This window comes from Bufo gargarizans, chromosome 2 (assembly GCF_014858855.1).
Source record: "Bufo gargarizans isolate SCDJY-AF-19 chromosome 2, ASM1485885v1, whole genome shotgun sequence".
Classification (NCBI taxonomy): domain Eukaryota; kingdom Metazoa; phylum Chordata; class Amphibia; order Anura; family Bufonidae; genus Bufo; species Bufo gargarizans.
The window spans coordinates 646,092,789-646,111,048 of NC_058081.1; the positions used below are offsets into that span (position 1 = coordinate 646,092,789).

The 18,260-nt window shown below is 46.6% G+C and overlaps 1 protein-coding gene across 2 annotated transcripts in view; it reads left to right on the plus strand.

Moving 5' to 3' along the window:
• The first annotated feature begins 1,060 nt into the window (after positions 1-1,060).
• The window catches only part of LOC122926892 (reticulocalbin-2-like), a 30,915-nt gene continuing 13,715 nt past the window's right edge, over positions 1,061-18,260 (plus strand). Inside the window, exons 1-7 of one of the 2 annotated variants that reach the window (XM_044278409.1) lie at positions 1,061-1,171; positions 8,567-8,718; positions 9,828-9,933; positions 13,752-13,948; positions 14,096-14,209; positions 15,545-15,641; positions 15,806-15,948. In XM_044278409.1, the coding sequence (XP_044134344.1) occupies positions 1,162-1,171; positions 8,567-8,718; positions 9,828-9,933; positions 13,752-13,948; positions 14,096-14,209; positions 15,545-15,641; positions 15,806-15,948 (819 nt within the window). In that variant the 5' untranslated portion in view covers positions 1,061-1,161. The remainder of the gene's footprint in view (positions 1,172-8,566; positions 8,719-9,827; positions 9,934-13,751; positions 13,949-14,095; positions 14,210-15,544; positions 15,642-15,805; positions 15,949-18,260) is intronic. The other variant, XM_044278410.1, reaches the window with a different exon arrangement.

Here is an 18,260-nt window from a genome sequence, read left to right on the forward strand (position 1 = left end):
GGCGGCCAGACAAAAACTACAGCGGACTTCCGACGGCACGGTGGGCTAGTGTTAGCACGGATGCCGGACCCTGCTACTGCAAGTGTGAAAGTAGCCTAAATTCTGCCACATGTATGTTTGTGCATATTGCTGTGAGTGTCTGCCATCATACGCCATCTATAATATCTCTGTTATCACTGTAAGGGCCCATGAACACCATTGTTGGATGTTTTGCAGTCCGCAAATTGTCAATCTGCAAAACATGGATACCGGGTGTGTGCATTCCACATTATGCCGGTCTCTACTAGAACCGCCCTATCCTTGTCTGTAATGCCGACAATAAGAGGACATGTTCTATCATTTTGCGTAACGGCCATGCGGACATACAGACACGGAATGCACATGGGGTCATTTCCATTTTTTGCGGCCCCATTGAAGTGACTGGTTTCAGATACAGGCCACAAAAAAATAATTGGTACGGAGCAGGAGCCCTAAGGTGGGCCCCCAGAATCAGTTACACTGGTGGGCCCTAGGTCCCCCAGTCTGACACTGGATGCGGGTGCCGGGGGCGAGGTAAGTACAATCTGTGTGAGGAGCTTGGGCATATGGGGGGCATTATAGGCCTTGGATAACCCCTTTAATTTACAGAAACGTCTTTCTCCTCCTATACAAATGAACAGGGGAACGAGTGGAGGCGGCACACACAGGAACCCATCGCTCTGCAGCTCTCATTTACAGGAAGTCCTTTTGGAGAATAATAGCAGCAATCTCATTGGTTGCTATGGACAACTGCATCGCTCCCCCTTTTAATTGGTTTTCATACAGGATACCCCTAATAATATTATCTCCATAGCAGCTATGAGTCATTTACATAGGGACTAATAGTGAAACTTGAGAACCGCCAGACACCCACTACCGCTATCAGCCCGAGCTGCTGTACGTCACTGTGACGGCAGGGGGCGTCCACACCGCCTTCGGCCGAAAACAAAGAGGGCGCGCGCGAACCGCACACTAATACTCCGCAGGCGGCCACGCCCCACTGCGATTCATGGCCAGCCAATCACAACCAATCGTGACGTCACGGCGAGAAGTGGGCGTGATGTTGCACGTCGAGCGTAATGGCGCTTGTGCGACTGAGTCTGATGTGGGGGCACTAGTGAGAGCTGGTCGGACTTCTGACATATGGCTGACGGTAGGGACAGCAGCGCCATCATATGACTGCTGCGTCACGTTTCAGCTTAGCGCTCGCCTATGCGTTTTATGTGAGAGTGGGCTGCAGCCAGTGGCATGCTGGGAGTTGTAGTTTCACAACAGTCATATATGTCAGACCCAGGTGATGTATACCAGTATTCACCATCGGTTGCAAAACTGCAGCTGCCCTCTGCTGGGACTTGTAGTGAACAGCTGGAGAGCCATAGGCTATATACATTGCTGGAGATGTATGTAAACTAGTGCAAAACAAAAGCCAGGCAGTCGCCTATGGCAACCAATCAGATTCCACTTCGGGTTCTTCAAAGGCCTTTTAGGGAATGAAAGCAGCGACCTGATTGGTTGCAATGGGCATCATCTCCCCCCCCCCCCCCCCCATCGGTTTATGGCATCTCGGCCTTGTCGTACATGGACCTTAGGCTAATACGCAGCTTATTTGGCTGTGTTGGGGGTGATAGGTTTTAAATGTGCAGTACCTGCTGGTATTTGTAGTTCCACAGTGAGCAGAACAAGAAGTTACTTGGTGGATCACAGCCCTGGCAGTCTTGGGACCCTGTGTCAGCAGATGAGGTCTGTAGAAGTCCAGGTAGATTGGTGGTGGACGTGGAGCAGATCAGGGAGGAAGGGGCACGGTATCGGCACCGGACCCACACCGTGACATGGCAACAGGTTTTCTTTTTGATTCTACAGGTACCTTTAGGAATGATATCAGTATCTGGTCTGCAGGTCATTCCCTTTAAGAGTGGGGTCAGCGGGGTCATGCAGCCATGTACAGTCACGTACAGTCACTTCTCTGTTGTGTAACCTCATGATTCCCTCCTCACTTTCTTTATTACTATTGCTGGTTTTATGTGGACAGGGAGATTTCTTAGAAAGCAGCTCCGATGCCAGTGTGACCTCAACTGGAGGAATAGGAATCTTGAAGGGGTTTTCCATAATTATAAGACAATGGCTGCTTTCTTCTAAAACAGTGCCACCAATGTCCAGTGGTTGTGTGTGGTATTGCAGCTCAACCTGTTTCACTTCAGTTGACCTGAGCAGCGATAGCAGAGAAAACCAGTGGACAGATGTGGTGCTGTGTTTGGTAGAAAGCAGCCATGTGTTTTCTAATTCTGGACAATCCCTTTTAATGAGTGAGAAAAATGGTCACAGCAGTTCCTAACACTACTCCAGTTGTCACGGCATGTCCTCCCCTGCTTCCTCAGTTGTCACGGCATGTCCTCCCCTGCTTCCTCAGTTGTCACGGCAGCCCCTCCCCTGCTTCCTCAGTTGTCACGGCAGCCCCTCCCCTGCTTCCTCAGTTGTCACGGCAGCCCCTCCCCTGCTTCCTCAGTTGTCACGGCAGCTCCTCCCCCTGCTTCCTCAGTTGTCACGGCAGCTCCTCCCCCTGCTTCCTTAGTTGTCACGGCAGCTCCTCCCCCTGCTTCCTCAGTTGTCACGGCAGCTCCTCCCCCTGCTTCCTCAGTTGTCACGGCAGCTCCTCCCCCTGCTTCCTCAGTTGTCACGGCAGCTCCTCCCCCTGCTTCCTCAGTTGTCACGGCAGCCCCTCCCCTGCTTCCTCAGTTGTCACGGCAGCCCCTCCCCTCCTTCCCCAGTTGTCACGGCAGCCCCTCCCCTCCTTCCCCAGTTGTCACGGCAGCCCCTCCCCTCCTTCCCCAGTTGTCACGGCAGCCCCTCCCCTCCTTCCCCAGTTGTCACGGCAGCCCTTCCCCTGCTTCCCCAGTTGTCACGGCAGCCCTTCCCCTGCTTCCCCAGTTGTCACGGCATGTCCTCCCCTGCTTGCCCAGTTGTCACGGCATGTCCTCCCCTGCTTGCCCAGTTGTCGCGGCATGTCCTCCCCTGCTTGCCCAGTTGTCGCGGCATGTCCTCCCCTGCTTGCCCAGTTGTCGCGGCAGCCCCTCCCCTGCTTGCCCAGTTGTCGCGGCAGCCCCTCCCCTGCTTCCTCAGTTGTCGCGGCAGCCCCTCCCCTGCTTCCTCAGTTGTCGCGGCAACTCCTCCCCTGCTTCCTCAGTTGTCACGGCAGCTCCTCCCCCTGCTTCCTCAGTTGTCACGGCAGCTCCTCCCCCTGCTTCCTCAGTTGTCACGGCAGCCCCTCCCCTGCTTCCTCAGTTGTCACGGCAGCCCCTCCCCTGCTTCCTCAGTTGTCACGGCAGCCCCTCCCCTGCTTCCTCAGTTGTCACGGCAGCCCCTCCCCTGCTTCCTCAGTTGTCACGGCAGCCCCTCCCCTGCTTCCTCAGTTGTCACGGCAGCCCCTCCCCTGCTTCCTCAGTTGTCACGGCAGCCCCTCCCCTGCTTCCTCAGTTGTCACGGCAGCCCTTCCCCTGCTTCCCCAGTTGTCACGGCAGCCCTTCCCCTGCTTCCCCAGTTGTCACGGCAGCCCTTCCCCTGCTTCCCCAGTTGTCGCGGCAGCCCTTCCCCTGCTTCCCCAGTTGTCGCGGCAGCCCTTCCCCTGCTTGCCCAGTTGTCGCGGCATGTCCTCCCCTGCTTGCCCAGTTGTCGCGGCATGTCCTCCCCTGCTTGCCCAGTTGTCGCGGCATGTCCTCCCCTGCTTGCCCAGTTGTCGCGGCATGTCCTCCCCTGCTTGCCCAGTTGTCGCGGCATGTCCTCCCCTGCTTGCCCAGTTGTCGCGGCATGTCCTCCCCTGCTTGCCCAGTTGTCGCGGCATGTCCTCCCCTGCTTGCCCAGTTGTCGCGGCATGTCCTCCCCTGCTTGCCCAGTTGTCGCGGCATGTCCTCCCCTGCTTGCCCAGTTGTCACTGTAGCCCTATGAAGCTTGCTCAGTTGTCGCGGCATGTCCTCCCCTGCTTGCCCAGTTGTCACTGTAGCCCTATGAAGCTTGCTCAGTGAAGGAGACATTTACTGTACATGCACGATCTCCTCCACAGTATGAGGAGAAGGTATGGTTGTAGAGCTCGTCCTCATACAGAATCATTGTTTAGACCACGCAATCTGCTCTCCAGAAACGATCATTGATGTGCCTGCACGAAAGACCGGATCACCCAATGAACAAGCGTTTTGCTCGATCATCGGGTGATTGGGACAGATTGTCAGGAATGAGCGTTCGCAGGCGAGGGTATTGTGGTTACTTATTACTAGTGTTCCTGCAGGTCACGAAGCCGCGGTTTCCCTTATAGCTTTATCATCAGGATGTTTTGTAGCTTTTTCTATTACTATGAATGTATTATTTTGCACTTCCCTGTAATGTAAGGGGCAGTGGAGACAACAGAACGGTATCCGGCTTTCTCATTCACTTTATGCCTCAGTTCTCCTCATTTTTAGGATCTGTGGATATGTAAGAGAATTATAACTAGAACATACACCAGCAGGCTGTACCAAGTCTATTTGTATAACGGGTGTGTCCACCTTTGCATAAATTTTTTAAAAATTAAAAAATACCCTTTATGACTATTTGTAAAAAAGTATCTCTGGGCATTTTAGGAAATCTGTCCTCTGTACTGTCCTGTGCTAGAACCTTCTGCTGCCCTCCCTCAGGCTGCGGGCTCTTCTGATCGGGTCCCGACCAGATGTGGGCCCTTCTCTTCCTGTTCAGCTACATTCTAGGGTTGTCACGATACCAAAATTTTGATTTGATTTCAATACCATAAAAAAGTATTGTGATGCTCAATACCATTCGATACCACGTGAAAAAAATTAAAACACAAAAAAAGCCTTGTGCGTTCCGCATTTTATGGAACGTCCTGCCCATAATAGAACAGTCCGATCCTATTTTTTGGGGAGAACAAAGTGACAAAAAAATGGCGAATCGCGTGTTTATTTTTATTTTTCTGTTACGGCGTTCACCACATAGGAGATATTTTTTAAATATTTTATTAGTCTGGACTTTTTTGGACGTGGGGATATCTAATATGTTTTTTTTTATTGTGTTTTATATTTTTATATGTAAAATTGGGAAAGGGGTGTTTTTAAACTTTTAATATTTTGGTGGGGTTTTTAAAAAACTTTTTTTTATTAATATATATATATATATATATATATATATATATATATATATATATATATATATATATATATATATATATATATATATATATATATATATATATATTTTTTTTTTACTTTAGCCACCTTTAGGGGGCTAGAACCCTTGTCCTATTCACCCTAATAGAGCTATTAGGGTGACTAGGACTTCACACTGTCTCTGCGGCCCCATGCATACACCATCAGGAAGCTTACCATGGAAGGCTTCAGTAGCGTAATTGTTGCCATGGTAACCGATCAGAGCCCCGCCATTTCACTGCTGGGGCTCTGATCGGAAGCTGCCACTGCACAACCAATGAGGGGGAGGGGTCCCTGTGGCCACTGCCACAAATGTTTATAATACTGAAGGGGGTGGGGGAGCCACCAATGAATAAATTTTACCCCTAAATACAAATGTAGGCTGCGGGTGCCAGCCATATCATACAGCCGGCATCCGGCCTCAATGACGGGGCTCTGCGATCTGCCAAACTGCGTCAATTAACCCCTCAGGTGTCTGTCAGCCTTATCCTCTTTTGCCCATATTTCCTGCCCAGTATCTTATACAGATGCTTTAAAGGCTATGTACATCTTTGGTGGAATTTTTTTTCAATTATTGCATTGTAGTCATTTTTGGCTAAAAATAATTTTTTCAATTGGCCTTAATTAAAAATATTGAACTGTTATGTCACAAAGGTTAAACAGTTTTTCTAGCTGTGTGACTGATACTTTCATTTTCACTTTGTGCAGGTCAACTAGTAACATAGTATATGAGGCCGAAAAAAGACATCTGTCCATCCAGTTCGGCCTGTTATCCTGCAAGTTGATCCAGAGGAAGGCAAAAAACTGTGAGGTAGAAGCCAATTTTCCCCACTTGGGGTCCGTTCACACGTCTGTGTGTGTTTTGCGGACCCGCAAAACACGGACATCGGCAATGTGCGTTCCGCATTTTGTTGACCACACATCGCCGGCACTTAATAGAAAATGCCTAATCTTGTCCGCAGTTGCGGACAAGAATAGGGCATGTTCTATTTATTTCGGGATCGGAATTGCGGACCCGGAAGTGAGGGCCCGCATTTCCAGATCTGGCCCGCACATCGTGCGGCCCCATAGAAATGAATGGGTCTGAAATTCCGTTCCGCAAAATGCGGAACAGAATTGCGGACGTGTGAATGGACCCTTAAGGGGAAAAAAATTCCTTCCCGACTCCAATCAGACAATCAGAATAACTCCCTGGATCAACGACCCCTCTCTAGAAGCTATAGCCTGTAATATTATTACTTACCCACATACAGACGTTTTCTCCCAGTCCGAGCATTCTCATTTTATATACTAACCTTTTCCATGGTACAATGTCAAATAGGGTTGTTTTGGGTATCGAACTTTCAATACCTAATCGATACTTTTAGCCCGGTATCGCAACAATACTGGGATTTGTCTTTTATCAATAGTAGGCTATGCTACTGCACAGCCCAGTATCAGAGAATATGGATCGCGCTGCTCTCAGCAGCACAGGGAAGAAGGAAGCAGTCTCTCCATCCGCCCTGTGCTGCTGCTACCGCTGCCTCCAATGAGAGCGCGGAGGAGGGGAGGGCTGTGGCCACTGCGCCACCAATGATAAATAACGTTTAATACATTACAAATGCAGGCGGCGGCAGAAACACATTGCCGGCACCCTGCCTCTGACAGGGCGCTGGGATCAGCGGAAATTAAACCCTCAGGTGCCACACCTGAGGGGTTAACTGCCGCTGATCACAGCGCCCTGTCAGAGGTCGGGTGCTGGCAATGTGTTTCTGCCACCGGCTGTACTTGTATATTAAATGTTAATTATCATTGGTGGCGCAGTGCGCCCCCCCAGTATTAAAAACATTGGTGGCAGTGGCCACAGCCCATCATCTCCTCTCATTGGTAGCAGTGGCAGCTTCTGATCGGAGCCCCAGCAGTGTAATCCTGGGGCTCCGATCAGTTACCATGGCAGCCAGGACGCTACTGAAGCCCTGGCTGCCATGGTAACATCCCCGATGCTGTGTGCACTATGCACAGGGCAGCAGGGAGAGTGTGAAGTCCTATTCACCCTAATAGAGCTCTATCAGGGTGAATAGGACAAGGCATGAAAAGATCCCAGGTTCTAGCCCCTAAGGGGGCTAATAGTTATTAAATAAACTGTAAAAAAAAAAGTTAAAATAAATAAAAAGACACATCAAAATATTAAGTATAAATCACCCCCTTTCCCAATTTTACATATAAAATATATAAACAATAAATAAAATATCCGAAAAGTCCAAACTATAAAAATATTTTAAAAAAAAAAAACATCTATGCGGTTAACGCTGTAAAATAAAAATGCGCGATTCGCCATTTTTATTCTTTTTTTTTTTTTTTTTTTTTTTTTTTGTCACCCTGTCCCACCCCCAAAAAATAGGATCGGACTGTTTAATTATGGGCCGGACGTTCCATAAAATGCGGGATGCACACAGCTTTTTTTTTTTTCCGTTTTCTTTTTTTCGTTTGGTATCGAGTGTCGCAATACTTTTTTATAGTATCGAAACCGAATCAAAATTTTGGTATTGAAACAACCCTAGTGTTAAATGCTTTAAATGATCTCTTATCTCTAATTTACTAAGAGGTCATAAACTCTTATTTAAGCCAATTTCTTATCGGTAAGGTAAGAAGTGAGCTAGAATGTGTGTTTAAGAGGTCAGAGAGCAGAGATAAGTCTGTCTGCTCCCCAGATGACGGGAAAGACAGAAAATCCAAAGGGTGCTCCTAGAGCATCTCAGCTATATACAGAAAACAGGATGCCATATTTTTAATAAACGCCAATTAAATATTTATTTTTTTTAGCTCAAAATTAGTACAATGTAATAATAAAAAAATTTGCCCCCAAAGGTGTACATAGCCTTTAACTCCTTAAAGTGGTTGTCTCACTTCAGCAAATCATGTAGACAAAATTAATACAAAGCACTGACTAATGTATTGTTATTGTCCATATTGCCTCCTTCGCTGACTTGATTCCTTTTTCCATAAAGATGGGAATATCCCTTTTAAAAGCAGCAATGGTTACCTATAGATTTCATGTGAGTAGGTCATCAATAGTAAATTCCTGGACCACCCCCCTTAAAGGATCTTTTCATCTTCACAACAATTTTTTTTCTATCAGATTATACACTGCTTGTATCCAGGGGCTACGACCATCTTGCAATCCAGCAGAGGTGGTCGCACTTGGAAAACTTTTTCCTATAGTGTGCAAGTATGGTCACCTCTGCCAGACACCACGCCTCCGCTGCCTGAATTCCGCCATGTGAACGGGCGCTAAGCTGCTTAATGGGAATCCTGTCGGTAACACATTGATTATTTACTCAACTTTTTTAGTAATGAAGCTCTTGTTCCATTGACTTGATCAGGAATGAAGATGAAGGTGGTGGTGTTTCTGTCTGTGTGCCTGACCCTCAGTGCTGCCCACCTGCACGCATCTTCCAATCATCCCGACGATGGACACTATACGAACGACGAGCACAATGCCGACTATGACAAGAAGATGTTCCTGGGAGGAGAGGTACTGCGAGAGATAAAGCGGCTCCAGTCATGTAAAGATCTGTATACTGTGTATATTTTATCCTGGGGCTTAAAAGTCTTTAACTCTTGCTAAGTAACCAGTGAACTTGTTAGAAAATCTCCTTGGATCCCTTCATCCCTTCTGTTTCTTCCAGGAAAAGAGAAGGCCTAGTGCCATGCTTTGCTTGGATTCTATGAAAGTTATCATAGTTGTCACTGTGTATCTGCTCCTTTTTAGCTATTTCTATGCTGGAATGCATCTAAAATAAACACTACAAGAAAGTTTCCAGATAAACTCAGTTTAATTCCCTACCATCTTGTGTATGTAGCTCCAGTGCAGACCCTGTGTCTCCATGGTTACAGACTACAAAACACACCGTGTAGTCTGATTTTGCTGCACACTTAACATTTTTGGTGACACATTTCCTTTATCTGCCAGTTAAAACCAGATCGCAGAACATCTTGTTTTTTCTTATCTGTTTTTATTTTCTGATTGTAGATTTGTTTTATTTTATTTCCTGAACATGATTATACGGGCGGCCATCTTGTCTGAGCTGTTCTTAACGGCATTAAGAAAACTGTTTAATGGCAGCCCCGTGGTCCATAGAGACAGTGGTCAGGAGGGGACCTCATTGACTCCTATGGGAGAGTCTTCTAGGCGCGTTCTGTGACCTCTGCAGTGATTGTACAAGGAAAGAATAGATAAGATTTGACAATCACCTATTGTGAATGGCGGATCCTGTCTTATCTATACACAGAGGCGATATCTTTACAGGCAGGATTAGAATGACAGATAAGCAGGTAACTGCGGTAAAGTGATCCGTACAAACCAAGAGGTGGTGCCAATTATTAGATATAGTGGTCAGTGCGTGAGTTTTTTGTTAAACTGTATGGAATACATGGAAAATTAAAAATATCATCAAAAATTCTTAAAAAATATGTTAAACATAAAAAGCTATTTAAACAGCAGGTCATTTTCTGATGACGCATTCCCTCTGCCTCTTGCTTATTCCTCCTGTCTGTGGTAATACAATAATACGGTTATATAAATGCTCATCCAGTCCTCCGGCTGCTGTTTGGTTAACCTTGTACCACTTGTTTTCCTGTAAGGAAGAAGCAGACGAATTTGCAGAGCTGAGTCCAGAAGAACAACAGAAAAGACTGAAATCTATCATTCGGAAAATTGACGTGGATGCAGATGGATACCTGACATTGGGTAGGAGAGATCTTTGTGTGACGTTATAGCAGCACATAGGTGTTCCTTTTTTTAATTTTTTTTTTTTTTTTTTTTTGTTGCTAAATTATAAAATTGAAGCAAAATGGTGTTGTCCTTCCACACCCGTAGTTTCAGTCCCGCATCTTGGTGGGGCCAGAAATGATGCGGACCCGTGTGCTGGCTGCATCTGTATTTCCGTTCTATGGCCCTGCAACAAATAACATGTGCTGTTCTTGTTCGTTTTGCAGACAAGGTTAGGACATTTTTGCAGACCTCAAAACACTTACGACCATGTGGATGAGCCCTGATTCTGCAAATTTTTAACCCCTTAGTGAAAATTGCATACCTATACGTCATAAAATGTCTTAAAGGGACATTTTGTATATTCAGTGTCCCGTACTTCTGTTGGCCCTGCCTACTTGTGTTGCTCCAGCTTCTGTCAATTTGGGCTGGTCTACAACATGGTGATCTTTAGGCTCCCAGTCCGCCCATGATTGCAGCCCTGACATCTGACTCTGAGGGGTCATTTACTGGGAGCAGGCTGTCCCCAGTCTGGCAGCCTAGAGCCTTCCTATTCACCTCTGCCTGTGACAGGGCTCAAAGGGGATGTACAAGTGTTTGAACAGCAGGGGCCTGACTGCTGGGGCTCACGCTATCACTAAAATGGGGGGTCCATGTTCCGAATTTGAATGGAGCAGCAGACATGCATGTTTGCTACTCCATTCCAATGGGGAACCATGGCGGTCTATAGTATAATCAATCTAAAAATTGTATGTCTAAATCACCCTGGGAAACGAAAAATAAAGTTAAAAAAATTAATTTTGGTATCACTGCGTCCAAAAATGCCTGAACTATATATAAAAGTATTTATTCCCTGCGGAGAACACCATAAAAAAATCAAAAGGGTCGTTTTTCCTCCTAAACAATTGAGTAACAGTGATTAAATTGTCATACGTATCCCAAAATAAAAAAAAAATAAAAACTTCAGTTCACCCCAAAAAAGAGCCCTCACACAGCGCCATAGGCAGAAATATAAAAAAAAACTGTCATGGGTGTCAATATGGCAATGCAAAGGAAATGTTTTCTTTAAAGTTTATTTTTTTTAAAGCATAACAAACTATAGTTGTTTGTTTTGCTCAGTGCCACCCCATTAATACTTTTCTTTCCAGCTTCCCAGTACAGCATATTAAAAAATAACTAAACTTTTAATTATGTTTTTTTTTTTTTATGTCCCAAAGGCCCTAATAATACTTTTTCTAATATACTTTATTTATGGATTTTGAATTTTTAATAGTCTCCCCCCCCCCCCCCCCCCAAAAGTGCATCTTTTTCTGTGGGCTTTAAATCCGCTTTTCTCCACACCGCAGACTTCTCAGCGGTGTACAGAGTAGGGAGTCTACAGTTTATGAATGGGGCTGCAGTGCATGGAGTACAGGCAGTAGCACAATGCAGGAGCCTCTCCGCTCAGCTAATCCTGGCATAGCACATGGTTACTGGTTACCCATGTGCTCTGCCAGCATTTAGTAAACATCCAGGGGGCACAGGAAGGATCAGCAATGTGTGCTCCTGCCCGCACTCCGTGTGCTGCAGCCCCATTGAGAAACTGTAAACTCAGTACTCCGCTGAGAAGTCAGCAGTGTACCGAAAAGTGGAGTTTAAGTGCACGGGAAATGCGCTTTGGGGAGGTAAAGTCTATAAAAAATTTAAAATGCATTAAAGGGGTTCTGCAGTTTGTTTAAACTGAGGATCTCTCCTCTGGATAGATCATCAGCATCTGATCGGCGGGGGTCCGACACCCAGGATCCCCACCGATCAGCTGTTTGAGAAGGCAGCGGCGCTCCATTCCATTCAAGTGAACAGAGCTTAGCCCCACCCAGGCCAGTCATACAAGTCGTGACGTCACTGGGCCAGCGGTAAACAGTAAGAAGGCCGTGGTGCTCCTAGAGCGCCGCTGCCTTCTCAAACAGCTGATCGGCGGGGGTCCCGGGTGTCGGACCCCCGCCGATCAGATGCTGATGATCTATCCAGAGGATTAAAATGGTCTGTGTCCTTAAGGGGTTAGAGCGATGGCCTACTTCTCAGCCTTTTTTGTCCCAGTTGTGCCAGCCAGAGGTGGTTGGAACTATGCATACGGCTGGGCTCCACTAAGCTCTGTCTCTGTAGCTCTCATACAAGTGAATACGAAGATAGGGAGGAACCTCAGGTCCAGCTCGGTGGGGAGATGCTGGCAAGGAGCTGCCCAGATGACGCTTTTCCTTGTTCCTGGCTGTTTTTTAAGGGCTTATTCAACATTATATCAGACCTGACAGAATGACTGACCCACGGTGGTCAGCATACTGGTCCCTGTCGCACTCCCCGGACCGCTTTCCATCTCCCTGGTGTGCTGATATGAACATCCTGTTGATGGGGGATGCATGTGAATGCTGCAGACATTCGATGGTTGACAAATGGTCACATGGTGCAAGGAGAGATGAAGAGCCGGCTGGGGAGCAATGGAGACCGAATATAGCGGTAGAGACCTGTCTGATCATCACTGTGGGTTGGCCACTCTGGGAGGTCGGACATTATGTTGGATAGCCCCTTTAACTATAATTTCTCTGAAACTGCACAGAGTTTCAGAGTAAGACATAATTGTAATGAGGAAAACTGTCAGAATTCCATTCTGTCTTTGGCTTAGGTGCCATGTATCTCCCGATAGGGTCACTTTTTTTTTTTTTTATAGCAATATAAACACCTGTATACTTAACTTATTTGTACATAATCTGTGCATAACTATTCCTACCTTCTACACTACCCTTATCTATATAACATGTTTTTTATTGCACTTCTGATTAGATGCAAACTGCATTACTTTACCCTGTATTTTCTACATGTGTAATGACCATAAATTTAAATCAAATCAAATTAAGGAGTTAATATACTTTCTGTTTCCATTCTTCACAATTTTCAATCTGTCAGTGTCATCGTTTCCACCCATAGTCAGTCTTGTGCAGGCACACGCTTCATTACAGTGTACAGACCCCCAACCAGCTGTGTGAGCAGGACTGGGTCCGGATGTAAATGCACTACATAAGGCTAATTTCACACTAGCGGCACGGACCTCCAGCAGGCTGTTCCGTCTGGTGAACAGCCTGTCGGATCCGTCCTGCCGCTAGTGAACGTGTGCCCCGGACTGCTGCTCCGTCCCCATTGACTATAATGGGGGGCGGGGGCTGAGTTCCGGCAGCCTCTCGCGGTGCACTGCCATAACTCTACCCCCGCCCCCATTATAGTCAATCGAGACGGAGCGGCAGTCCGGGGGCGCACGGTCACTAGCGGCAGGGCGGATCACCCGACGGAACAGCCTGCCGGAGGTCAGTGCCGCTAGTGTGAAAGTAGCCTAAGCAGTGTCCGCAGAGTGGCCCTCCCACAAACAGTGCCAACATAGCCCCTGCAATCCCAGATAAACAGTGCCGGGTGAGTGTCCCTTGGCAAACATTGCCACCAGAGTCCCATAGAATGCCATGATAAGAAGGTCACTACAATACCTTGACGTCAATGAGAGCAATATAAATAAATTTGGCGTTAGCACCCTCTAGTGGCAGTGGGCAGCATTTGTCGCTGTGCAACAAACCCTTGAGATCTCTATCTCAAAAGTGAACCCAGGGGAGTGAGCAGGTATGTACTTCCCGCCTTTACCCCAAGACTGTAGGTGAGCGTTGATATTATTACTGGTCCCTGTATTGTCTGTATTGTATGAACCAGCAGCATATTTTTTCCAACTTTTCGTAACGTGGCTTTATGCAAATGACTTTATTAACCATTTCTTGTTTCCTAAGATGAGCTGAGCTCATGGATTCAGAAGTCCTTTAAGCATTATGTTTTAGAAGACACCAAGGAGCAGTTTGCAGAAGTTGACTTGGATAAGGACGGCACCGTAACCTGGGAGGAGTACAACCTGCACATGTACGACCGCATCATCGACTACTCTGAAGATACTGTTCTTGAAGATGATGAGGAAGAGTCTTTCCGCCTGGTAAGAAACTGGGCATTTTAGTCATTACTTACAGTGATTATAATTGATGTTTAGAAGGAGGCACAACTCAAGATCCCATATTCAGTGCTGTCATTTTACAGTAGGCGTTGGACGCCATATTAAACTATATATGTTTTCTTTGCAAAGATCCACTTGAAGGACAAGAAGCGATTTGAACGCGCCGATCAGGATAACGATTCGGGGCTGAATTTACATGAGTTTACAGACTTTGAACACCCTGAGGAAACAGATTATATGGCGGTGAGATGTAAATGTGGATTAAACAATCTAAGCCCTGAGATGTCCTGCAGAAATGCACTTAAAGGGGTTGGCTCATCTCAGGCAATGGGGGCATATTGCTAGGATATGCCATGAATTTCAGGTAGGTGTATGTGGGTTCCACCTCTAGGATCCTCTTCTATCTCCAGAACGGGGCCCCTGAAGTGAACAGAGAGCAGCCACGCATGTGCTGCCACCCTTCATTCACTGCTATGGGAGTTCCGAAAATAGCAGACTGTTATTTCTGGCAGTCTTATAGCGGTGAACGGAGCAATGGCGGTTCGCCCTCATTTCCTGCTATGGGACCTTCAAAAATAGCAGAGTGTGCTTGCGCGACTATTTTTGGAACTCCCATTGCGATAAATGGAGAGCACGCTTTGTGTGTACGATATGCTCTCGGTTTGGAGGTCCTGAGGGACCTGTACCTATCTGACATCCTAGCGATATGTCATCAGTGTCTGAGATGAGACAACCCCATCATGCTAGCTTATGTAATATGTATAGGGTCATCCAGACGGTTTCCCAGCAGCAGAGGATGGGGAGAGAAGGATTAGGCATGAGTTTCTACATGTCACATATTATGTTCACATGGGAGATAAGCTGACTTTTATTCAGTCATTGAAAGGGCATCTGTCAGCAGATTTGTATCTATGACTGGCTGACCTGTTACATGTGCTCTTGGCAGCTGAAGGCATCTGTGTTGGTCCCATATTCATATTTGCTGAGAAAGTTTTAATATAGGCAAATGTGCCTCCAATATATGTGCAAATGGGGATGTTGCAGTTACACCTAGAGGCTCTGCTCTCTCTGCAACTGCCGCGTCCTCTGCAGTTTGATTCAGTCTAGAGACAGCAGCAGTTGCAGAGAGAGCAGAGCCTCTAGGTGTAACACCAACGCCCCTGTTGCGCCTAGAGAATTATTAGCATATAGTAAAACATCATTTTTCTCAGTAATGCAGGCACATATGAACATGGGACCAACACAGATGCCTTCAGCTGCCAAGTGCACATGCAACAGGTCAGCCAGTTCCATAGGTACAAATGTGCTAACCGATGCCCTTTAACCCTCCACCTTCTAGTGATAATAGTGGTTAGAATCAATTTCACTGAAGACTAAAATGTGATGCTTTTCTCTTGGACTAGAGTGCAATGCAGGTTTTTTGCCAATAGATGTCACACATGTGAGAACTGAGTTGGAGATATGTTGGCAGGCTGCAACGTGTACCACCATGTAGGCATGCAATGGCATGCTTTGCTAATAGGATCCGATTGTTGTGGAGTATACATTTTTTTTTTTTTTTTTTTTTTTTTTTTTTAGGAATTTGTCATTGAAGGAGCCTTGGAAGAACATGATAAGGATGGGGATGGATTTGTTAGCTTAGATGAATATCTCGGTGAATACTCGCAGGATCCAGGTATATTGAGTTCAGCATGGTCTGCTATATTCTGGGCAAGTACAGCTGCTGGGGAACTAGATTTCCCAGTATGCTCAGCCAGGATGAGAAGCCTTGCTTTGTGTTGTGTGGTGATGGTGGTCAGTGGTGCTGAGCAGGAAGTAACCGCTTTACGTCTTCTTAAGAAGCTGTTGAAGATCCACAATGGCTGATCGTTGAAAAAGACCGGTTTGAAAACGACTATGACAAGGATGGTGATGGCAAGCTCGACCCTACAGAACTGCTGTCCTGGATTGTCCCAAACAATGTTGGGGTGTCACAGGAAGAGGTAAGGGAACTTGTTTGGTGCAAGCGTCCTATATGTTTTAAAATCATTATCTTGGATAGTGGAAAGATGATGGCTGCTCGGTACTAGTCCTTAGCACAGTACAACTAGACTAGACATAATATGGGTCCAAGAAACCTGCCCTGATGCCCACAAAACCACCCATATACCAAGGTAGCATGCTCCTAGCAAATTGAGCATCCCACTCTGCTCAAGCAGGACCATTTGAGGGCACCCACCTTATAAAGTGCCATAGATGTGGCCACATGTTCCCTGTCAGGCAATGATCTGGTCCCTTAAATCCTTTCTGCACCTTGACATCAATGGCCTCAGGTAGCTGCTGCACCTTGACTGACTATTATGTCAAGATGATGGCTGCAACTTCCAACTCCAAACCAGACAGGCAACCCTCTCAGTGCTGTGACCAGTGGCGTACATAGAGAAGTAAGGGCCCCCATAGCAAGGATCAAATCAAGCCCCCCACACAGGACAGAAGGGTTTCTGCCTAAACCCTTTTCAATGACCCTTGGCCAATTTTTCCACTGCCTCATTTGCTAAAAGTTGTTCTTTTTAGAGGGTAGAGTCCTGACCAAGTTTTCACCTCCCAGTACAAGAGGAGATAATCCCAACTTAGACTGGGCCCCATAGCAGTCGCATGGTGTGCCGCTATGGTAGTTACGCCCCTGGCTGTAACTGTGGTACATTACAAAAGGGTAAGATCCCCTCTGGTTCTGTCTCACAAACAGGGCCACATAGGTAAATTAAGAATTTGTCGAGCAAGGGCAGCACTCAGCTGTTGTAGGATCCCCCATATAAGTGTCACGGCTGAGGATGGGGGAAACCCTCAGCCGTGTGGTGCCAGATGATGTTATGGCTGCTCGGCCAGGAGAACAGGATAGGGAGCAGGTCACCTCCTCAAGCATCGCTAACCTGACCCTAACTCCTACCTGCATGGGCCGACCTTTAAGGTAGGAGGACCCATGCGCAGGAACCTCGGAGCCCTGACTTACCCTCTGCAGATCCCTGAGCTAGGAGCTGGGTAAGACGACCTACTCAATGGCCAAGCTGTTGGGAAAAGGGGAACTCATACAGCCTTACGGGTATGGCAGGCGAACTAATAGTTCCACCAACCTGCCACAGCCTTGCTGACTGGATCCCTGCGCAAACAGGAATCCAGAACCGTAAGCTGCACCAAAATACATAGGAAGGTCCCAACAGTACATGACATACAACTAGAGTTGAGCGAACACCTGGATGTTCGGGTTCGAGAAGTTCGGCCGAACATCCCGGAAATGTTCGGGTTCGGGATCCGAACCCGATCCGAACTTCGTCCCGAACCCGAACCCCATTGAAGTCAATGGGGACCCGAACTTTTCGGCACTAAAAAGGCTGTAAAACAGCCCAGGAAAGAGCTAGAGGGCTGCAAAAGGCAGCAACATGTAGGTAAATCCCCTGCAAACAAATGTGGATAGGGAAATGAATTAAAATAAAAATTAAATAAATAAAAATTAACCAAAATCAATTGGAGAGAGGTTCCATAGCAGAGAATCTGGCTTCCCGTCACCCACCACTGGAACAGTCCATTCTCAGATATTTAGGCCCCGGCACCCAGGCAGAGGAGAGAGGTCCCGTAACAGAGAATCTGTCTTCATGTCAGCAGAGAATTAGTCTGCATGTCATAGCAGAGAATGAGGCTTCACGTCAGCCACCACTGCAACAGTCCATTGGCATATATTTAGGCCCAGCACCCAGGCAGAGGAGAGAGGTCCCGTAACAGACAATCTGGCTTCATGTCAGCAGAGAATCAGTCTGCATGTCATAGCAGAGAATCAGGCTTCACGTCACCCACCACTGCAACAGTCCATTGTCATAAATTTAGGCCCAGCACTAGTGTTGAGCGGCATGTCCCATATTCGAATTCGCGAAATTTTGTGAATATTCGAAAGAATATTCGTAAAATATTCGCGATTATTCAAATTCGTTATTATTTCGCATATGCGATAATTCGAATTTTCGCATCGCATAATACATATGCTATGCAAAATTCACATGTGCGCTAATGAAATCGCCTTACGAAGATTCGCAACTCAATTCAATCACTAATGTATGAATGCAATGCCCTTTGCCTCTGTTCTGGGACAAGTGTAGATATTCGCATGTGCGCTAATAAAATCGCCTTACGAAGATTCGCACCTCAATCACTTTCTAGGGAATGTGAGACTTTTGGGAATCAATCGAGATACAGTGGGGGGTGATGACAGTAGTTGACAGAGTACAGATCAATGTAATCTGTAAGGTGGAAAGTAAAATAAAAA